Source organism: Elephantulus edwardii, unplaced genomic scaffold (genome assembly GCF_000299155.1).
Source record: "Elephantulus edwardii isolate Elephantulus edwardi_28Jun2011 unplaced genomic scaffold, EleEdw1.0 scaffold00129, whole genome shotgun sequence".
NCBI lineage: Eukaryota > Metazoa > Chordata > Mammalia > Macroscelidea > Macroscelididae > Elephantulus > Elephantulus edwardii.
In genome coordinates, this window is record NW_006399879.1 from 7,509,147 (window position 1) to 7,532,742 (window position 23,596).

A 23,596-nucleotide genomic window follows, 5' to 3' on the forward strand; every position below is an offset into this window, starting at 1 on the left:
GGGGACAGTGGTCAGGGAGGGTGGGGGACAGTGGTCAGGGTGCTGGGGGACAGTAGTCAGGGATGGTGGGGGAGGAGACAGTGATCAGGGATGGTGAGGGTCAGTGGTCAGGGAGCTGGGGGACTGTGGTCAGGGAGGGTGGGCCTGAGAACCAGGAAGGAGTGTGGTACAGAGAGGTCCAGCAGCTGTGGCTGGTGCCAGTGGGCAGTGTGCTCGACTAGAAAGGCTGGTGGCTGAGCCCACCTCGAGGCCCCTCGGAGGGCAGGCCTGGGGATCTCCTTCTGAGAAGTTAACCCTGAGGCCTGTGGAGCACACGGCACTGACACACATGGACCGTCATGGACCCGGCTGTGTCCCTCCATGGCCACGTGTATGGACACTGCGGACGGATCCCTCGTGATCTGATGAACAGAATCCTGGAATGTGTGGGGTGAGGCGGCATTCCCAAATCCCCAATCCTGTCTCAGCCCTCACTGGGTGAGGGGACTTCCCCCTGCCTGTGACCCATAATGTGTTTGTCTCTAGAGGTGAAAGGGAAGGCGAGGTCACTGAGCAGGCTGCGGGGGCCAGCTGTGTCACCAGGAAATAATGTCCCTGAATGAGGACACCAGGGAAGGCCAAGCCCATGGAGGTGTCCACGGACGCCCAGGCTCCAGATGCTGCAGGAAACAAGCCAAGGTTTTCCTTCCCCACCGGGCAGAACCCGGGGGCGCCTCTTGACCTGGCCCTGAATTTGGACTAATGGCCTCTAGCCTGGGAGAGAATAGGTCTGCTTGTTGCAGCCGCCCCCTGGTGGTCACTCGGCTTACAGCACCTGCCGTAGGACAGCCTTGAGCTATGATTGGCTGGGCGGCTGGGCAGCTGGGCGATGTGGAGGTCCAGCAAGCCGCTGGGGACCTCGGAGCCTCAGACCAGACACCAGGCCACGTGGACATAGAGGAAATCTCACCCAGCGGGGCAAAGAAGGGCCAGAATGCTGTCAGCAGACCAATTGCTAGAGCTGAGGGATGGTTAAGTTCTGACCTGCTGGGTGGAGACTTGTTGAGCTGGGGCGTCAGTGATCAGGGAAAGTGGGGTTCAGTGATCAGGGCGTTAATTTCATGGGAAGCAATTGCCCATTCTGTGGAGCAGCTGGTAGTGGATTAGACCTGCACATCAGCAGAGAATTGCCGGAAGTCCAGGCTGGGTTTACAAAGGGTCGTGGGACTAGGGATATTGTTGCTGATGCTAGGTGGATCTTGGCTGAAAGCAGAGAATACCAGAAGAATGTCTATCTGTGTTTCATTGATTATGCAAAGGCATTTGACTGTGTGGATCATAACAAACTGTGGCTGACTCTGAGAAGAATGGGAATCCCAGAACATTTAATTGTGCTAATGCGAAACCTATACTTGGACCAAGAGGCAGTAGTCAGAACAGAGCAGGGTAACACTGCATGGTTCAAAATGGGAAGGGTGTATGCCGGGGATGCATCCTGTCTCCATACCTTTTCAACATGTATGCAGAGCAGATTATCTGAGAGCCTGGGCTCTATGAGGAGAATTGTGGCATGAGGATTGGTGGAAGATCTATTAACAATCTGCGTTATGCAGATGACACAACCCTGCTTGCTGAAACTGAGGAGGACCTCATGCACTTGCTGTGAAGGGTCAAGGACTGCAGCCTTCAGTATGGACTGAGGCTCAATGTCAAGAAGACAAAGATTCTCGCCACTGGACCAATTGGCAGCGTCAGGATGGATGACGAAGAGATTGAGAGTGTTCACAGCTTCAGTTTGCTCGGCTCCACAGTCAACACTCTGGGCACCAGCAGTCAGGAAATCAAAAAGCGTATCACGATGGGAAAGTCTGCTGTTAGGGACCTCTCAAAGGTACTCAGGAGCAACAGTGTCTCTCTGGAGACTAAGGTGCGCCTGATACAGGCCATGGTCTTTGCAATCGCTTGTTATGCATCAGAGAGTTGGACAATGACTAGGGAGGACAGAAGGAGAGTGGATGCTTTTGAGCTGTGGTGCTAGAGAAGGGCACTGAATGTACCATGGACTGCCAGGAAAACAAACAGATTCATCTTGGAGAGGATTAAACCAAGCTACTCCTTGGAGGCAAGGATTCTGGGGCTTCGTCTGACATACTTTGGACATGTTGCCAGGAGGGACGAGTCCTTGGAGAGGGACATCATGCTTGGGAGGGTGGAGGGACGGCGCAGGAGGGGAAGACTCTCTATGAGATGGATCGATTCAGTGACTGGGGTAATCGGGATGGGTGTGTCAGAGGCAGTGCGGTTAGCGCAGGATAGAGCAGGGTTTAGGGCTGTTGTGCGTAGGGTCGCTATGAGTTGCAAATGACTCGACGGCACATAGCAACAAAACAACAACACCTTTGGTGTTGCAGTGCAGCTTCTTACCCTAAAGCCACAGAGCTTAGTCGCAGGAAAAAGAAAAATAAGTCTAGAAAAATAGACCCCGAGATGCCAGCAATGATGAAGTTAGGAGACGGTCCTTCTCAAACAGCTGTCAAATGTGTCAGTGTGTAAAGGGAGGCCTACGTGGCATCCTCTTCCTAAACAACATGCCTCCAGAAACTCTATGAACTTCGATCAATGTCGATGGGTGTAGAGGGGCTTCAGGACTTTTGATTATAGGGTCGCCATGAGTCGTGCTTGGCTCAAAGACAATCAACAAAAACAACAGCAGCACCTAAGTAGGAGTGATACGGAGCATATAAAGATGAACCGGATGTAAGGAGCCATTGAGTTGACTACGACTAATAGAAATGGTCTTGTGAACAGCAGACCCGACCCCTGCCCTACCCCGCACCGGTACCTTTCCCAACATGATGTCTCTCTCGAAGGACTAGTTCCTTTTGAAAATGTTCCCAAAGTGAGACCAAGTTTGATTCTTTGATTCTTCTGCCATCCTTATTCAGTGCCCAACTTTTGGGTGCCTAGGAAGTGATTGAAAACGCCATGGCTTGGATCAGGTACACCTCAGTCTTTAAACTGATATCCTAGCACTTTAGGACTTTGGAGAGGTCCTTGACAGCAGATGTCCCCAGTGACACATCTTTTGGTTTCCTGACTGCTTCTGTGGGTGCTGATTATGGATCCAAGTAAAATGCGATCATTGGCAGCTTCTGTCTGCTCCCTTTCTATGATGATGGTGCCTACTGGCCCAGTGGTGAAGATTTTTGTTATGCGGAGATGTAGCAGATAGAGAAGGCTGTAGTCTTTGATCTTCTGCAGCATGTACTTCAAGTCATTGTCACTTCTAGAGATTACAAATTCAATGCTTCTTCTAAAAGCAATTTGCAGTTAATTAGCAGTGAACACGGAGACACAGAAAGCTCTCCAACTGAAGCAGAGACAGAAACTGGAGGGAGTGAACTGCAGTGACTTGTGGGCTAAGCCGGATGTCAGATGGAGATACCAGCCCAGAAACGGGTTAGTGTGGAGTGAGTCTTCTGTTCAAATGACGTTTGTAGGCCGTTGCCCCTTGACTTTGACGCATGGATGGGTTGTTATTGTTGTCAAGTGCCATCAAGGAGAGTACGACCTTTAGTGATCCTATGAACAACAGATCTGAACCCCGTCCTGTCCTGCACCATCCTCACACTTCCTGACACATTAGAGCCCATTGCAGCAATCACCGTGTCAATCCAGCTGGTTGAGGGTCTTCCTCTCCTTTGTTGACCCCCTACCTTTTTGAGCATCATGTCCCTCTCTGAGGAATAGCTCCTCCTAGCAACATGCCCAAAGTACGTGAAGCAAAGCTTTATCATCTTTGCGTCCAAAGAGCATTCTGGCTGTACTTTCTCCAAGACTTAACTGTTTGTTCAGTGCTCTCCTCCAACGCCACAGCTCAAAGGCATCAGCTCTTCTGTCATTCTTATTGATTATGCAGCTCTCAGATGCAGAGCAAGTGATCAAAAAGACCATAGCCTGAATTAAACCCACCTTAGTCCTCAAACTTGTATCATTGCTCCTTAGTGCTCTGGAGAGAGGTCCCTGACAGCAGACTTTCCCAATGTAATACATCTCCTGACTGCTGCGGCCAAGGGTGTTGTTTGTGGGTCCAAGCAGTATGAAATCATTGACAATTTCAATCTTTTCTCTATCGCGATGTTGCTTCTCAGTCCTATGGTGGGGAGTCTTCACTGTAGAGGAAGTGGACACTAACTGGAAAAATGCCCAGACCTGTGAAGTGACACCTGCCGCCACGACATCTCTCCAGTAGCTAGCACACAGTAGGTGTGCAGTAAGTGAGAGCGCTGCCATGGTTACTGGATCTTATGACTACAAAGCCATGGTCACAAGCCCATGTAATCACCACTGTCACCAAGCCACTGTTCTTAGAAAGTGCCAGGTGCTCAGTGGAGCTCATGGTGCAGGTGAGGAGACCGAGGCTCGGTGTCACCGGCAGGCACGGGGCACTGCCCAGGCAGGGGTCTCTTGTCCTGCCTTGCTGGAAGGGATAGTGGTGTTGGCATCACTGTCAGTGTGGGGTGCCCTCTAGAGATGGGACCAGGCGAGGTCTCAACAACACCATCCTCTGTTGCAGGCTGCCCTTTCCACCTGGGGACCGAGTGACCTTCAACGGCAAGGAATGTCTGTGTCAGAAGTGCTCCCTGCCCGCCTCGCTGGGCAGCAGCACCCACCTGCCCCAGGGCCTCCGCAGTAAGTGGACACTGGGCAGCACGGCGGGCACGGGGCTGCTTCTGGGTCTTAGCAGGATTGCTCACTTTCCGTCTCACAAGGCTCCTTTTTCTGTCCCCAGCTCCCTGTGTGTTCTGGTTCTGTGCTCACCTGCCTCCACCCACACACACTCATGCACATCCACCCCATAACTTCAGGGCACCCCAAAGCCCTTTACAGATGCCTGAGAAGAGCCCCAACCTGCGGCTTCCACGGGGTGCAGGCTCTGGGGGTTCACTACAGCTCCAATCACCCAGACGTGAATCAGGAGTTGAACCAGGAACTGGGTGAACCCAGACTTCCAGCCTTCCCCTTAGCACCTGAACCCTTTGGCCATTCCCCTGCCCCTACTAGTTGGTACCACTAAAAGGAAATCTGAAAGATTGGCTACAGGCCCTGCAATAACAACACCATGTGGGCGAGCAGCATTTATTGATTTGTTCACAGACTCCCTGACAGCCAAAACAAAACGAGAAATAGGCAGGACCACATACTGCTTACCTGAGATTTTGCAAAATGCTCTTAGCAGACAGGTTCCAACAATGTGACCTCATTTTAAAATGGCAAACTTGCTGTATTGGGAACAAATATTTCCCTGACAGGCAGGAAACTATGTCTGGCCTCCTCCTCCAGGAAGCCCTCCTGGTCATCTTCTACCCCCCACAGACACCTACATGCCCTTCCTGTGCCTGGAAAGGGCTGAACCGAGTCCCTGCTTGTGGTCTTGCACGGCCGTCTGCAGACCTGTCTCTGCTCCCCTTGTCCTGAGCAGTCCCTGGACAGGAGTTTTCTTCTTCCCCAGCTGCATGAGTGTCCCCCACTGGGTGCATGGGGGGTCTGGACTCTACGTCCAGCCCATAAGCATGGAGCTGAGACTCTCACCCAGGACTTCACCCTACCCCAGGACTCAGGGATCTGAAACCACACACACACACAGAGTCCAGGTAGGGCTTGTGGGAGGGACAGCACAGCACAGAGGCCAGCTGGAGACACAGGAGGGCTGCTGAGGGCAGGGACACAGACAGACGGGGATTAGATGTTCCAGCTCCTCCAAAGGTGCACCCGGCATTGCTGGCTGCATTCTGGAGGCGATGGGGAGCCATAGATGGCTGTTGAGGGAGCGTGGGGTCAGTTCTGTTAGGAAGAAGAACATGAGCAGTGTGGTCACTGAAGTGGGTGGAATGCCGTGCCCGGCTTCTGACTAAGGTGTGTGCTGCTTTCCCTGGGCGTTTGTGGGGTGGAGAAGGATTCAGAGGCCTGGCTTCTTTCTCTCCCTAGTGTCACTGGGCCAGTTGCTTAGGAACAAGAGAACTCCTCCAAGTTCAGTTGCCCTTGGCCTCCTGGGAGGACCGCCCTCCATGGCCTCTCTTCAAGCCTGGGCCTCCTACACCCTTTCTGTCTGGCCCCCAACCTTGGCAGGGTCTCCATCCCAGAAGCACAGCCACCTGTGTGCACACACACAGCTCCTCGTCGAGTTGGTCAGTCTGAACCTAACTGCTGGCCGGAGCTGACCAGGACAGTCCTCCTAGAGGCCCTGCATGTGCTGAGCTCAGTGTCCTGGTGAATCCCTTCCCGATGCACCTGGCACAGTGGGCAGGAGTCAGTGCCTGGAGGTGGCAGAGGCGGGGCCTTGACCTGACTGGGGCAGAGAGGAACCCTGTGTGAGCTGAGGTGCCCAGGCCAGTTCTCTGTGGCTCCATCCACTGACGCCAGTGACCAGGGTGTGTGGTCACACCACATGAGAACTTGAACAGAGGCAGGTGGTGTCCACGGCTTGTGTGGGTGTGTAGATGTGGACCATCCATGCAGACAGGACAGTGCCCTCTGTATGCTGAGGCAGTGCTGCCCACACGTGACAGGACACAGGTGACGGGGCCTGGGAGCCAGGGTGGGCTGTGGCCTGGAGAGGAAGCCCTGTGCGGCGACCTCCCTCCAGGCCTCGGGGAGACTATACCTGCCCAACCTGTCACAACATCTCAGGGACCCCCCACGCTAACCATGTACTTGTCAGATATCCACACTGACCCCCTGAGCTCAAGGTGCACAGAGGATACTTGTGCCAACTGTTTCCATGGTGACATGCTCCTCACCAGCTGACATTCTCACCAGGGCATCTCAGTCCAGTCTCTTCTTTGTTCTCTGTTCGTGGTGCCCCCACCCCAGTTTACAGAACAGGGAAGGGTGCCATCCCCTCATACCAGTTACAGACACGGGATGGCCACGGCTGTGAGAAGGGCAGCTGGGGTGGACCTCACACCTCTGACCATGCTGCTGTGACCTGACTCAGCCTCCAGAGGAGTGTGGTCCTGGGCCACCTCCTCTCCCACCTCCTCCCACCGCTGACCCTATCCTCGCCGAGGGTCCCTGTGGTCCTCTCTGGCAGGAGCTGTGGATGAGCCCAGCAGCCCACTGGTCTGGTGCCCTGGGAGGCCAACGCTGCCCGTCTGCTCATCTGACCAGGCTGTGGTGGATGCGGGGCCTGACTAGTGGAGAGCAGAGAGCGGCCACTTCTGGAGAGTTGGGAAGGACTGGGTGATCACTGAGTGCCCCTGGGACCGGCAGGTGTGCTGCAGGGACTGGGCTGTATGTCCAGTGTCCAGTGGGTGGGCGCCACATAGACAGCTGCACATGGGGCCCAGACGGGTGGGCTGAGGGCCTTGGGGAGCACCCCAGGTAGGTGGACAGAGGGTGTTGGGGAGCACCTCGGGCAGATGAGCAGTGCCAGTATTCTGTCCTGGGCACACAGCTCTCTGCTGGCATGTGGGCACAGTGAGGTTCAAAGTTCTACCTGCAGAGCAGGGGGTGTGTGGACCCCTGGGGACTCCATAGTTGTCTCCTTCTGGGGTGGGACCCTCCTCCTGCAGATGCAGCCCTGCGCCAGTCCAAAATTGCATGCAGTGGTGTTCAGGGAGTGCTGGTAGGCGGGGAAAGTCCATGCGAGTGGACTGCACATCCCTTGGCTCCAGGGCCCCTCTTATCTCCTGTGATTCGCTGCCAGCCTCCAGGACCCTTCCCCAGTTGCCCCCACCAGACCCCCCTCTCCAGAGCCCCTCCTCCAGGCTCCCTTCCCAGGCCCCCTCTTCAGGCCCCCCTCCAGGGCCATTCTCCAAGCCCCTTCCCCAGGTCCCCTCCTCAGGTCCCCTCCACAGGCCCTCTTCCCAGGCCCCTTCCTCAGGCTCCCTGCCCAGGCCCCCTCCCTAAACTCCTTCCCCAGGCCCCCTTCTCCAGAACTCTTCTCCAAGTCTCCTCCCCAGGCCCACTCCCCAGGCCCTCTCCCCAGGCCCCCTCCCCAGACCCTCTGACCCAGGCCCCTTCCCCAGGTCCCTTCCCCAGGACCCCTCCCCAGGCTCTTTTGACTATTGTCAGGGAGCAAGTGCCCTGTCCCCATTTCCCAGCATGAGGACCTCGACTCCAGGGCATCTGCATCTGCTCTACTCTGTCCCTTGGTGGCAGTGCTGCAGCCACTGTCCTTACTGGCCACTGAGTGTGTCCTCTCTCTTCCAGACTGTGGGGGCTGTGGCGCCGAGATCCGGAATGGCCAGTCCCTGCTGGCTCTCGATGCTCACTGGCACCTGGGCTGCTTCAAGTGCAAGACCTGCGGGAAGCTCCTGAGTGCGGAGTACATCAGCAAGTAAGGGGCGGTCACCCCAACACTGTGTGGTCACCCCTACACCGTGCGGTCACTCCAACACCGTGGGGTCACTCCAACACCGTGCGGTCACCCCAACACTGTGCGGTCACGCCCACACCATGCGGTCATGCCCACACCGTGCGGTCACCCCAACACCGTGCGGTCACCCCTACACCGTGCAGTCACTCCAACACCGTGTGGTCACCCCTACACCGTGCGGTCACCCCTACACCGTGCGGTCACCCCAACACCGTGTGGTCACCCCTACTTCCTGCGGTCACGCCTACACCATGCTGTCACCCCTACACCGTGCGGTCACCCCTACACTGTGCGGTCACCCCTACACCGTGCGGTCACTCCAACACCGTGCAGTCACCCCTACACCGTGCAGTCACTCCAACACCGTGCGGTCACCTCTACACCGTGCGGTCACTCCAACACCATGTGGTCCCTCCTTGTCCAGGGGGATGGTAGACAGAATCCACATCAGCAGTAAGGGGGTGGTCACCCTACCACTGTATGGCCCCTCCTTGTCCGGGTTGTGGAGGGGACAGAGGTCCCTCCTTGCTTAGGCTGGGTGGACAAGGTGGACATCACCCACACACTGTGTGATCCCTCCATGTCCAGCCTGTGGGCAGGCAGAAAACATCAACAACAGAGACGTGCTTGTTCCACAGGTCACCCCACAGTGTGTGATCCTTCCTTGTTCAGACTGTGGGGGCAGTGGTTACCCTGACACTGTGTGTCCCCTCCTTGTCCTTGCTGCGGGTGGACTTGGGGGCCATGCTGGACTGGTAGGTTCACGCCTCAGACGTTCAGCCTCACAACCCAGCCCCCACTGGCTGGTAGCTAAGGGGCTGCTGGGCCCCGCAGACTGATGACCTCTCCCTTCCCTTGTCCAGTGCTGGCTGTGTGCTGGCCCTGACCACAGCTCCGTACGTGTGATCCTTGCAGCAGCCCTGCGGGGGGTGTGGCTGATCTGTGACCCGTCTCACAGATGGGGCGTTGAGAGACCTCACAGCTGCCAGGACATGGTGTTTCAGTCCAGGTCTCCAGGGGCTCCCAGAAAAGGAGCCCCACGTGGGCGACTTGATGAGACAGGCTTTGAACGACTCACAGCATTGGGGGCTGGGCTGAATCAGGGTGCCAGCTCTCAGGGCTTCGTCCTGTCGGCAGCCCTGGGAGCTGGCTCGGACTCAGCAGCCTACGTGCATCGGGGGGAGTCTCGCCCGGTTCTGCGCTGTCCTTGTGGTCTGTCCTGCTCAAGTCCGTGCTGTGGTCACTGTGTCAACCCATGTCCTTGAGGGTCTTCCTCGCCTCCACTGACCCTCTGCTCTCCAAGCACGACATCCTTCTCCAGGGGCACGCCCAAAGTACGTGAGACACAGTCCCCCCAGGCCTGGCTGCGCTTTGCTGGGTCCAGGTTTGCTCGTCCTTCCGGCAGCCCGTGGTGTGTTCTGTGTTCTTCGTCGGCTCCAGTGACCACAGCTCAGAGGCATCCATTCCCCGGCCATCCTTAATCATTGCAAGCACTGAACATCCATGGACGGCCAAAAGGACAAACAGATGTGCCTTAGAGAAAGTGCAGCCAGAGTGCTCCCTAGAGGCAAAGCTGATAAAGCTTCATCTCACATACTTTGGGCCTGTTGCTGGGAGAGGCTGCTCCTTGGAGAGGGACATCGTGCTTAGAGAGGTGGAGGGTTGACAAAGGAGAGGAAGACCCTGAAACAGATGAACTGACACAGTGACTGCCCCAATGGACTTGAGGGTGTGAGAGATTGTGAGGCTGGGACACGACAGGATTCAGGCTTAGTTCACAGGGTCACTGTGAGTCCAGCTTGATTGATGGCACCCAACAACAACACCACCACGACCACCACCACAATTAGGCATCAACTCTCCCATCTTGCTGATTCATTGTCCAGCCTCCAGATGTATATGGTGCCCCCGCCTCCACCTCTCATAAAACACAAACTCACTTCCCTGGGTCAATCCCAGTGCAGAGCACCCCTCTGTCTGGTTTCTGAGCCTGCAAATCTTGATGGGAAGTGATGGCCCATCTTTCTCCTGAGGAGCAGCTGATGGATTCGAACCTCTGACCTTTTTGGTGGTATCACAACGTGCTATATACTGTGCCAACAGAGCCCCTTACGTGCAGGTGAAGGGAGTGAAGATACCATGACCCGGGCAGGCACACCTTAGTCTTTAAGCTTCTGCCTTTGCTCTTTGGCACTTTTTCAGGCCTTTGACAGCGAATTACATACAATGTATCACTGCTCCCTTGACTGCTGGTCTTGGATGTTGATTGAAGGTCAAAGTCAGGGGAGAGCCTTGATCAGGCTTTCTGTGTTGACCACGACACTGGTATGAACAGTTACACTGCAGATACACGATGTTTAGCCGGAGGTGGCCAGGCCATTCTTCCTTGTTCCTCTTAATGTGGAAGCTCTACTTGAGCCCGTTCCACGTCACAGCCACACGCCAGCCTCCAGGAAGACACGTCCAGGCGGTGGCCATGCGTGAAGGACACTGGCGCCTCCCCGGGGACAGTGTGGTCATCACCCTCGTGTTCCGGAGCGTGGAAAGCCAGGCTGGGCAAGGAGTCGGTCTGTCCCTGCCTCTGCACCCCCCTTGTGAGCCTTGTGTGCCGCAGCCCCCCCAGGCGGCCCCTCTCCCCACACCCTCTGTGCCCTCATCTCTCTAAGGGCCTGGGGTCCCTTTGGGAGGATGTGGGTGTCCACCTGGAGAGATAGATCTCTCCTCAAATGCAGAGTGCTGGACTGGGAGTCAGGGTAACAGTCATGTCAGGGATTGGCTGCACCAGTCCATCTGCTCACCTGCTGGGCATGTGTGTGCCTCAGTTTCCCCATCTGTGCCATGAGTGACCACTTCCCACAAAGCAGTCATGATGATGGATAAGGTCATAAGGCCCCCGTGAGCAAGGTTTGGGGGCCGTGGTGACACAGGGAGGGCAGGTGGCCCCAGTGAGCAGGGTGTGGGGGCCCCGGTGACGACACAGTGGATTGTCCCTGGTTGGATAACTGAAGGGTCTCTGGAACCCGTCAGCCTCTCTGTGACAGAGCGATGGGGCCCGTCTTGGAGACCTCACAGGGCTGTTTTGCTCCGTCATACAGGGTCACTGCGAGGTGGATTGATGTGATAGGACTGAGTGTGTGTTGGGGGGGTGTGGGCAGTGTGGCCCCGGGCAGAATTCTGCCCATCACTGTTGTGGGACCCGGGTTCAGATCCCTCCCATGCACCCCACGCAGCACCCCTCCTCTCAGTGAAAGCCGGCATGTCTCCGTGTCTGTGGAGCTTCTGGGCTGAGAGACTCGGAAGAAAGGGCTGGTGGTCTAGTTCCACTGATGAGACCCGATGGGTCACACCTGACCTTGGGCAGACCAGGACCGGGTCCTGCGTATGGCAGGGTGGGAGTCACAACGCTGACCTCAGAGGCTTTGTTAGCTGAGCAGGAAGCTGGGCTCGCTGGCCCTCCTGCTTACCTGTGGTCCCCTCCTTGTCACGAGGTCTGTCCTCGGTCCTTCTGACCCCTCTCTCCACTTAGGGACGGGCTGCCCTACTGCGAGGCTGACTACCACGCCAAGTTCGGCATCCGGTGTGATGGCTGCGAGAAGTTCATCACCGGCCGGGTGCTGGAGGTGAGTGCTGCTGGGCGCTGGAGGTGCTGGAGGTGCTGGAGGTGAGAACAACCAGGCCTCTGGTCAAGTACTAGAAGTGAGTGCTGCTAGGCGCTGGAGTTGTAGACGTTGAGGTCCTGGCCAGGTGCCGGAGGTGAGAATGCAGGTTCCTGGGTGGGGGCTGGAGATGTGTTCGACCAGGCCCCTGGCAGGGCACTGGGGATGTGTATGGTGGGTCTCTAGCCGGGTGCTGGAAGTTTGTGCAGCCAGGTCCCTGGCAGGGCACTGGAGGTGTGTACAGCCAGACCCCTGGCCAGGTGCTGGAGATTTTGTGCACCCAGGTCACTGGTGGGTTCTGGAGGTTAGAGCAGCTGGGCCGTGACACCAGGGCCAGGCCCACCTCCCCAGCCATGTCTGGCTCTGGCCCTCGGCCGAGCACAGACGTTACCCATGTGCAGGCAAGTGGGCAGATCTCTCTGGGTCATGTCTCTGTGCAAGATCTCACATGGACTGCAAGTCCCTGCCTCCTTGGCTCCAGGGCTGGGCACGCCACCTCCTCCAGGGAGCCTCCCCTGCCATACTTTACCTGTGGGCAGGTGAGGAGGTGGGGAGGGCTCTGAGGCCCTCAAGAGCAATATCTACCTTTCTGCAACTAGACAGGATGAGGGGACCTGTGCGCGACCATGAGGCTGTGTCCCAGGGCCCAGAGAGACAGTGAGTGGGGGACAGGCAGATGTTGACAGCTGGGTAGTGGTCACGTGACGTGTTCACCTTGAGGAAGCAACATGTGCGCGACCCAGCCCCTGGAGTGCAGCAGGGAATGCCCAGCTCCCCCCAGTGTCCACCTTCCCCTCACCATGCCCACGCTGGAGTGGACACAGGCCGAGGGTGGAGCTCTGGGGAGGGACCAGGTGAGTCGAGGGTCCCTGGCCCCAAGAAACGTGCTCTGTGGGGTTTGCTACATGAAAGGTGGCTGTGTGAACAGCCTGGGGTCAGGACAAGGCTTGAGGGAGGTGTGTCGCCATCTGAGGGGACAGGGACCCTCTGGGCTTCCAGAAATCTGTGACGCCGTGTCGTCAAGAGGACAAATAGCTCATTTAAGGGCTGCAGACACCAGAGGGGCAGATGGGGTGTCAGGGACATTCCAGATCCCAAGGTATCCCCCACCCCTCGCCTTTCCCCTCTGCCCCCTAAACCCCAGCAAAGGTCCCAGGAATTCTGAGTGTGTGGAATCAGAGTGGCCTTGCTGTTTGCGAATCACACTTGCTGCCTGATTCCCTGCCTGCTGTTCTCCTGGGTGACTGTGGGTCCAAGGAAGATGAAATCAGGGACACTTGTTCAGTCTTTTCTCCGCCTATGATGTTACCTTTTGGTCCAGTGGTGAGGACTTTTGTTTTCTTGATGTTGAAATGTAATCCACTTTGGAGGCTGCAGTCTTTGATCTTCTTCAGTAAGCGCTTCAAGTCCTCCTCACTTTGAGCACACAAGGTTGTGTCATCTGCATAAAGCAGGGTTTTCTCCCAAACTTATTATTAATTTCAATGAATATTTACACAGACTTTGGATTTCCATTCATTCATTGTTGCACTTTTCTCCCCTCCTAACCCTCCCCCCGAATACACTACCCTCTTGGAAAAGTAAAAGAAAAATTCTTTCATTGTTTTACAATCCCTCCCCCAGGTCCACACCACTATGCAGCCTTCACTCTGGACTCCTGTCATGACAAAAATATCTAATAACATATCCCTTTTAAACAGTTTTCTCCCTCATATGTTTCAATGAAGTATACATTATTGAACACATCTTTCTCAGTCTGCCCCATCCCCGAGATCAGTCCTGTTTTACAACAGTGGCACCATGCAGTATTTGTCTTTTTGTGACTGAGATACTTCACTCAGCATAATGTCCTCCGGGGTCACCCATTTTGAATAATATTGAATGAGTTCCTTGTTTTTCAGTGCAGCATAGTATTCCATTGTGTGAATATACCACAACTTCTCTATCCATTCATTTGTTGATGGGCACTTAGGTTGTTTCCAACTCCTTGCTATTGTGAACAAAGCCGCAGTAAACATGGGTGTGCATGTATCTGCTTGAGTGTCAGTTATGGTCTCTTTGGGGTATATTCCCAGTAGTGGAATTGCTGGGTCAAATGGTATCTCTATTTGCAACTTTTTGAGAAAGTGCCATACCTCCTTCCACAGTGGTTGAACCATTACCATTTTACACTCCCACCAACAGTGAATAAGGGTTCCAGTTTCTCCACAACCTCGCCAGCATTTGTTGCTTGCTATTCTGTTAAATTTTGCTATAGATCATCCGGAATGCTGGGCTCTATGAGGAAAATGTGGGGTCAAGATTGGTGGAAGATCTATCAATAATCTGCGTTATGCAGATGACACAACCCTGCTTGCTGAAACTGAGGAGGACCTGAAGCACCGGCTGCAGAGGGGCAAGGACTGCAGCCTCCAATATGGATTGAGGGTCAATGTCAAGAAGACAAAGATTCTCACCGCTGGGCCAATTGGAAGGATCAGGATGGATGGTGAAGAGATTGAGATTGTTCACAGCTTTAGTTTGCTTGGCTCCACAGTCAACACTCTCAGCACCAGTAGCCAGGAAATTAGAAGACGTATTGCGATGGGAAAGTCTGCTGTTAGGGACCTCTCCAAAGTACTGAAGAGCAATGGTGTCTCTCTGGAGACCAAGGTGCGTCTGATACAGGCCATGGTCTTTGCAATCACTTGTTATGCATCAGAGAGTTGGACAATGACTAGGGAGAATGGAAGAAGAATTGACACCTTTGAGCTATGGTGCTGGAGAAGAGTATTGAATGTACCCTGGACTGCCAAGAAAACAAACAGATTCATCCTGGAGAGGGTTAAACGAGGCTACTCCTTGGAGGCAAGGATTCTGGGGCCTCGTCTGACATACTTTGAACATGTTGCCAGGAGGGACGGGTCCTTGGAGAGGGACATCATGCTAGGTAGGGTGGAGGGACAGCGCAGGAGGGGAAGACCCTCTATGAGGTGGATTGACTCAGTGACTGGGGTAATCGGGATGGGAGTGTCAGAGACAGTGCGATTGGCACAAGACAGAGCAGAGTTTAGGGCTGTTGTACATAGGGTCGCTATGAGTCGCAAGCAACTCGATGGCACATAACAACAATTCTGACAGGGGTGAGATGATGTCACATAGTTGTTTTGATTTGCATCTCTCTTAGAGCTAGGGATTTTAAACATTTTTTCTTGTGCTTGTGAGCCATCTGAATGTCTTCTTTGGTGAAGAATCTGTTCATATCCTGTGCCCATTTTTCTATTGGATTGTTTACCTTTATCTTGTTGTGGTGCTCAAGTATTTTATAAGTTCTGGATATAAGTCCCTTATCTGATATGTCATTACCAAATACTTTTTCCTAGTCTGTGGCTTCCCTTTTTACCCTGTAGGAGAAGTTTTGGGATGTGCATAGGGATTTGATTCTTAGAAGGTTCCATTCATCTATTTTATCTTCTCCTGGTTGTAGGATAAAGCAGGTGTTTGATGAGTCTCCCTCCAAAATAGCAATGCCACACTCCTCCTCATAGAGTCCAGCTTCTCAAATTATTTGCTCACCATACAGATTGCATAGGTATACAGTCCTTTTGAGGAAAGATATGACCCTGGAATATAACTTGCCTGATTTTACACCATACAGTGTCCCCTTTTTCTGTTCGGACTATTGCTTCTTGTCCACATACAGGCTTCTCATGAGGACGATTAAGTGTTCTGAGATTCCAAATCGATGTTAGTCATAGTTTGTTAGGATCCACACAAACGCCTTTGCATAGTTGATAACGCACTAGTAAACATTCTGGTACCCTCTACTCTCAGCCAGGATCCACCTGACATCCGCAACGATGCCCCTCGTTCCAGGCTCTCTGCTGCGTCCAGCTGCAATTTCTGCTAAATCTCAGCTCATTTGTGGCTCCAACCATTTCTGAGTAATCTGCAGTGAGATCTTTCTTGTGTTTGATACTAACAATATTGGTTAATAATGTCTACATTCTGTTGGAATTCCTTGTAAAATCCACACACACGAATCTCGCCCAGCCCGCTGGTCGAGGATCTGTCTTCTACATTTCTTGGTGAGCACGTCCAGGGCTGCGTCCGTCCCTTCAATTCCCAGAGCCTTCCTTTTTCGCCAATGCCGTGCAGCCCCAAGGTCCCCAGGATGGGATTCTCATCTGGCCCCTCCTTTGTCCGGTCCCATCCGCTCACGCCCACCTCTCCTCCCCCAGCAGTGGCCCATAGCCCCTCTCCCACCCCCACTGCCCACAGAGCCCAGGCTGGGGTGTCCTCAGCCTCCAGGGCTACTCTTTCCTGCGCTGCCCTTCCCCGCAGTGACCACATCTTCTGAGCTGGCTCTGCCCTTACACCTCTCAAGGCTTGTCCATCTACACATAAGTGTTGGACTCTTGAACTAACCCTCCCCACCCTTGTCCCGCCCTTCCTCGGCCTGTTGCTGTGCCCCCTTCCTGTGCCCTGTCCCTCCTGTTGTTGATGTTATTGTTGATTGCTTTTGAGTCGAGTGACCCTATGAACAAGAGGCCTGAAGCCTGTCTCTAGCTATCAACATTTATCAAAGTTCATAGAGTTTCCAGAGGCATGTTGTTTAGAAAGTGGATGCTACTCCTGCTATCCCCGCCCTTCCCATCCCAGGCTCCACCTATCCCCGCCCTTCCCCGTCCCAGGCTCCACCTCTCCCCGCCTTTCCCATCCCAGGCTCCACCTATCCCCGCCCTTCCCCATCCCAGGCTCCACCTATCCCCGCCCTTCCCTGTCCCAGGCTCCGCCTATCCCCGCCTTCCCGCCCCAGGCTCCACCTATCCCCACCTGTCTCATCCCAGGTTCCACCTATCCCTGCTCTTCCCTGTCCCAAGCCCCATCTATCCCCGCCCTTCCCCACCTAGGCTCCACCTATTCCTGCCCTTCCTCACCCCTAGGCTCCACCTATCTCCATGCAAGGTTTTGCCCCTCCTTTATAGGTTCCACCTAGCCCCGCCCTTCCCCGTCCACCTATCAACATTGTAGGCTCCACCTAGCCCCGCCCTTCCCCATCCTAGGCTTCACCTATCAACATTCTAGACTCCACCTATCCCCTCACTGTGCTAGGCTTCACTGATCCCCACCTGGACTTTGCCCCTCCCTAGACTCCACCTATCTCAGCGTTCACCTTGCTCCTCCCCGTGTTAGGTTCCTATCCCTGCCCTGGCCAGCCCCTCTAGCCCCAAGCTCTATCCCTCCCCACCCTAGGCCTCACCTCCCCCTGTCATGGGCCCTGCCTCTTCCCATGCTGAAGTCCCCGCTCCCTGCTATGGGTACTGGCCCTCTCCATCCTGGTCCGGCCCCTCTCCATCCTACACCGGACTCTCCTTGTTCTGGCCCTTCCTGACCTCAGCTCAGTTTCTCCTATTCTGGGTACCAACCTTCTCTGCCCAGGCCCCACCAGCCCCCACCTGCCCAGACCTCACCCCTCTGTGGCCTGACCTCGCCTCTGCTCCTCTGGGCCCCACCCCTTTCCTCCCTGACCCTGCTCTTCACATGTGGCCCCTCCCCTCCCCGGGCAGGGGCTGCACCATGAGCTTAGGGACCTAGGCAGGACTAAGAGAGACGCCCTCTGGGTGACTTTCACCTTGGTGCCCCATCCCAGAGGCACCGCCATCCTGAGCTCTTGGTGGGTCTCCCCTGGTGGGTGGGGCGGGGTGACAGGGGCCTGAGGCTGAAGTGTGAGCCTGCCTGACAGTAATACTGGTGGGACACGGAGTGTGGGGTCCCTGCTCTGCGCCCGGGTCCCGCGCCTGCGCTCTGTGCCCTGCCTCCGTACCCTTCGCCCCACTGCCTGGTCCCCGTGTCCCCTTCTTGTCCCTGTCTTTTTCGCTCCCCTGAGCCCTGCGTCCTGTCCTCTTGCCTGCGCCCAGCCTCTGTATCCTTCGCCTTATCACCAGGTCCCCTGAACCCTGCGTCCTGCCCATTGTATCCCAGGTCCCTGGCCTTCAGGAGGGCTATCTGCGTCCTGGTCAGGGCTCCCTCTGTCCGTGACGAGGTACAGGGCTAGGATGGCGCTGTTTCCCCGCTGTGGTGGAGGCTGAGCCAGCGGGGAGCGAGCATCCTCCCGGCGCGGGCGGTGGCGCAGGCGGGCACAGGATCCGGAGGCGCAGCGGCTGGTCCCGCGCCCTTCTCTAGCGCGCTGCTCTGTGAGGCCCACCTGCGCCGGAGCCTGGAGCGCGCGGGCCCAGAGGAGCAGGGACTCAGGCCCTGGGGCAGTAGCAGGACTGAGGCTGGTGAGGGCGAGCTGTGGTTGGCCTGCCCTGCACCTCACTCCCCTGTCCTGCAGCACCAGAAGAGGTTGGCACTGGTCCAGACTCCACCCAGGTAGGACACCCCAGATGACCTGGAGGCTAGTGGAGCCGGAGGCTATGGGCCACGGGGATCGCTGGGCATGTGTGGGACCCTCTAGGGTGCCTGTTACTCTGTCACCCCAACTGTGCCAGCATCTGCAGCGAGAGGCAGGCTCTGTCTGTCCAGTGCTGGGCCCAGATCCACCAGCCACCCTCCTGTGGCCACCTGCCCAGCCTGTGAGGGGTAAGCTGGAGGTATCACCTCCTTCGTCATCATCCCATGCCCCCAGCTTCTCAGTGCACAGCGTCCCCAGGAGGACATGACCTGCTGGCAGTGTGAGTGTCCTGCTTGTGTGTGGGGGGTGGGGAGGTGAAGGCACAGGTTGCAGTTCACCCCTGCCCCTGCCCCATGGCCAGTGCTGGGAGTGGCTGTCTGCTGAGTGTCCCCTCTGACCTAGCACTGGACCAGGCAGAGCCTGGGACCCTCATGGAGATTTGCAGGGGGCGGAGCGAGGAGAGGGCTATGAGCCTGGAGCTCATCCTGCCAGTCATTCCACCTCTGCCTTCTTTGCTATTTTCCCCTTAGCTAGAAGCTTCTGAGCAAAGTGGGCGTGAGCAGGCGGGGGAGTCGCGCTTTTCAGCCCTGCCCTCATTAACTCTGAGGGCGCTGCAGCCCAGGCTCGGGATGGATGCTGCACGTGGGGGCTGTTGCCATGGGAACTAGAAGCCACCTGCTAATTCCTCCTTTCCTCTCTGCTCCTCTCTCCTCACTCCCTCCCTCCTCCCTCTGGTCCCTCCCTCCTTCCCTCTCTATTCTCCCTGCCCCCCTCTCTCCTCTCCCCCTCACTCACCCAATCAGTTTCTAGACCCTTCCTGAGCCCCACTGTGCATCGACCAAGGCCCTTGGGGGAGATGCAGTAGAAGAAGGACCACCAGCCTGCGTTGCAGCCCCCACCCCAGGGGTCCTGACTCCCCTTACTGTGTTTCAGATAAACCATGCCTGTTGTGGGCTTGGCTCCTCCTTTTCTCAGTGGGTCCCTGGGGGATGCAAACTGAGCTCACATGCTCAGGTACTAATCAAAAGGAAGGAAGTTCAAGTCCTCCCAGGGACTCCTCAGGAAAAGGCTTCCTAACAGCGGCTGTGGAGCCCCTCGGAGCTGTTCCCCGATGCACCACCTCAGCCCCTGATTTAGCACCTGCTTTGGCCCTTCTCCTTTGCCCTCATCAGCGCTGTGGCTTTTCCCATCCAAACAGTAAGACTCAGTGTGTCAGGCTACTAGCCAAGTGCCCAGCTCCTCTGCTTATTTTAATAAATTACTTTGTTACACACATACCTACAGCACACACACACATATACACACACACACACAGAAGGAATCCCTGTTTACTGTCACACACACACACACACACACACACACACACACACACACACAGAGGAATCCCTGTTCACTATCTGTCTCTCACACACAGACACTCAGGAGATATCTCTGTTCACTGTCTCTCTGTCTCTGTCTCTCTCTGTCTCTCTCTCTCTCTCACACACACACACACACACACACACACACACACTGTTCTGTGTCACTGTCACACCACAACCTACCACCGCTGCCTGCCGGCTTGATTCCCTGTGACCTGACTACAGGAGACCTGCCACCCAAGGCTTCCGAGTCCAGGGTTTTCACGGGACAGCCTGCTTCACCCCTCTCCTGAGGAGCAGCTTCTGGGTTTGAACCTCCAACCTGTGAATTGGGAGCAGATTGTTTAACCGCCATGCCCCAGGGCTCTCCAAGCCATCGTCTGCCTCCCTGTTTGCCATAAGCCGTCCTTTGGGCCCACACCCCTGCACTGTCCTCTGGGCGACCACGAGGCTGTGCTCAGTGGCAGCTCAGACCCCTAGCCTGGACATCTCCACCTTCTCTCCTCACCTGGGCGTGTCCAGCCCCTGCCAGTGTGTCTGCTGGGCCAGCACTGAGGCTGCAGGTCTCCTGGGGTGTTGACGTGGTGTGAGCTCCCAAGGAGCCCAGGTGGTGGATTAGTTATGCTGTCAGCTACTAGCCAAGAAGTATGTTGTTACCATGGGTCTCTGCCCTCCCGGCCACACAGCGCCTTAAAGGCGGGTTATCCGTCCTGGTCATAGACGAACACATGATGAATACAGCTGTACAAGAAGCTGTATGGCTTTGCCAGATCTTCCCACATGGAATGGCAACATTACTAGTTACTATGTTATTACTAATTGAGCAAAGGCATTGTTTCAGTTTTTCCTTTAATTACTATTTCATTCTCAGAAAACTCATTGGTTCAGTCTGATAAACACTAAGTACTTAGTGTTGTAGCTGAGAATGTGAGGCAGCTTGTCAAAACCGGGGCTCGGGAAGGAGCAGCTTATGCTCCCAGCAGATGAGCGTGGAAACCCGCCCAGGTTCAAAGCCTCATTGCCGTTGGCAGTGGGTGGATGGCCAGGGCGCTGAGCATTCTCCGTGTTATCTTGGCTGCTGGTAAATCTGTCACATCCTTTCTCCATTGTCAGCTGAGTTGTCCTTTCGCTGTCATTTTTAAGAGTTCTTGTACAGCTTTGGACGGGAAGCCCTTACCGGTGTGCGATTTGCCATTTCCTTGCCTTCAGCAGGTGGCTTGCTGTCTTTCTTATTAATAATCTTTGAGGCACAGAACATTTAAGATTAGATGATGTCCAGTTTGTTTTCCTGAAGCTTTTGGTGCTGAATCTAAGGGTCTCTTCCCAAGTCTGAAGCTTGAACTCGTGGTTTTCTGGGGACCTCGGCTCTTGTGTTCCAGTCGGGATGTGCTTTGTAGAAAACCCTTCTATTGACATATACCATGCACACAAACACTCACAGAGGAAGATGTAGCCACCTCAGTGGGCTGTTGTTACCCTCCCCCCATGACTTGTCACATCCAGAGTCCCCAGGGCCCCTTCTGGTCACTCCCTCCAGCTGTGTGTCTTATCTCTCTTTTGAAAAATAAAGACAAAGCCCACAAAGCCTTGATGGTCCTGACCCAGCCCCGTGCACAGCGGCTGTGGAACAGAGCTGGCGTTGGTGTCTACTGGCCCTTTATCTTCCAGGACTGGCCTGTGTGACCTCTGGGGGTGGGAACGCCAGCCTCTGGACAGTGTTGCTGAGCCCCGTGGAGGCAGCTCTGACTTGGTGAGCTCGAGCACGGCAGAATGAAACCTGCCCTGCCACCTCCGTCCTCACTGCCTGACGCCCCTGAGGCTGTGACAGCCACGGGGACATCCATCTGGCTGAGGGTCTTCTCTTCTGTGGACCCTTCACTTCTCCAGGGACTCGTCCCTCTGATAACATGCCAGATTGTGAGAGAAAAAGTCTCTCCGCTCCTGGCCTCTAAGGAGCACCATGGGTTCCTCCAGGACACAGTTTGTTCTTTTGAGAATCCTCCGTGGGATACTCTGTGTTCTCTGCTGGCATCACAGTGAGTCTTCTTCTGTCATCCTGATTCATTGTCCCATTTTCACATGCCTATTAAACAATTGGAAACCCATGGCTTGGCTTCAACACACCTAACTTTAATGAGATATCCTTGCTCTGGAGTACTAACGAGGTCCTCGACCAGATTTGCTCACTGTAACATGGCGTCTGGTTCCCTGACTGCCACAACCAGGGCAATTGTGGGTCCAGGTAGGATGAGATCCCTGCCAGCTTCAGTCTGGATAGGAGTTGAGTGACACCAGGACCCCCGACAGGTAGAGGTAGGCGTGAATTCACGTGTAGATGTATAGACGTGTGGTTCTGAGGTGCACTGAGTCAACGGTGACTCGTCGGGACCTGTCAACAGCGGACCTGAACCTTGCTCCAGTTGGTAGCATCCTCAGCATCTCCCTCAGGAACAGTTTCTGTGACTTCATCTTGTTCAGGGTCTTCCTCCTCCTCTGAGCCTCCACCTTTCCCAGCATGACGACTGGATCCAAAGACTGGCCCCTCTTCACAACATGCCTTCAGGATGTGCGGTGAGGTTTCACCATGCTTGCCTCTGAGAGCACTCTGGTTTGTACTTCTCTCAAGGCAGAGTTCCTGGTTTGGCAGGCTAAGGGGTGTCTCGTGCTCTTCTCCAACAGCGTAATTCTAAGGTGTGGATTCTCCCAGTCACCTTTATTCATTGTCCAACTTTCAGATGCAAAGGAGACAATTGAAAATGCCGTGGCTTGGATGCACCTTAGTCTTTACACGGACATCCTTGCTCATTGGGACTTTGGAAAGAAAGGTCCTTGACAGCCAAGTTCCCAACACACCATGTCTTTTGATTTCTTGATTACTATTACCACAGGGTTTTGATCCAAATAAAATGAAATAGTTGAACCTTCAGTCAGTTCTCCATCTATCATGATGTCTGTCACCCTTTGGCCCAGTGGTGAGGGCTTTTATTTTCTTTATGATAGAATCCATTTTGAAGGCAGTAATATTTTATCCTCTGTAGCAGTGGTTTCAAGTCTTCTTTACTTTTTTGTTTGTATTTTAAAGGTAAAATGGATATTCTTTTATTACTCTGTATAAATCAGCCAGCCAAACAGGCACTGTTTCCACAATGCGGCAAAACACAAACCACCTTCCTGAAGTATTCAGTAATGGAGGAGTCAGGGTTCCTAGTAAAACAGCAGGAGGGGTGAGACGTCAGCTCTTGGCAGCTTAACCCCTTTCACCTGAAGGTGTTGAGAGGAAATCCTCCCCCCATCCTGGAACAACAATGAACCTTCATCACACAATTCTGCCTTTTAGTTCCTGTTCTTGAGACTTGATCTAAAGATAGTCATGGCAGCATCACCTCATCCTCTGCAGCCATCAACACCTGCTGTCACGTGGTCAGAGCAACTAGGCCATCTGCGTGAGGAAGCTCAAGGAAACTTCTTGGAGTAAATGGCAACAGTACCCCTTTGCTCCCCAATTTGCTCACAATGCAGACACAATGGGAACCCGGGTATCAAGCCAGAGCTCCAGGGCTCCAACCAGAAGGGAGGGAGTGGAGCTGTTGCCTAGACTGACACTGAGTTATGTACCGTCTTCACACGTCTTCAGGTCTTGTGTTCATGGAGTAACACGGGGATGAAGCTATGGTTGTGGGGTCTCCAGATCGCTGGAAGCATTTTGTTGTCACTGGGCCTGGGGCAGCAGGAGTTCTCATCCAGATTCCTGGAGCTGGTTATTCTAGGCCTAGCTGCATCAAGTGTGACTGCACCAAGCGTGGCTGTCCCGGGCCCCATTGCACCAAGCGTGGCTGTCCCGGGC

General features: G+C 54.8%; 1 protein-coding gene and 1 pseudogene across 1 annotated transcript in view; one reads left to right on the forward strand and one right to left on the reverse strand.

Annotated features, from left to right (window-relative positions):
• Positions 1–23,596, forward strand: part of ABLIM2 (actin binding LIM protein family, member 2) — a 125,017-nt gene that overhangs the window by 10,337 nt on the left and 91,084 nt on the right. Inside the window, exons 3-5 of the mRNA XM_006893669.1 lie at positions 4,556–4,671; positions 8,194–8,320; positions 11,886–11,979. Coding sequence (XP_006893731.1) covers positions 4,556–4,671; positions 8,194–8,320; positions 11,886–11,979 — 337 coding nt within the window. The remainder of the gene's footprint in view (positions 1–4,555; positions 4,672–8,193; positions 8,321–11,885; positions 11,980–23,596) is intronic.
• Positions 12,066–23,596, reverse strand: part of LOC102864904 — a 12,424-nt pseudogene continuing 893 nt past the window's right edge.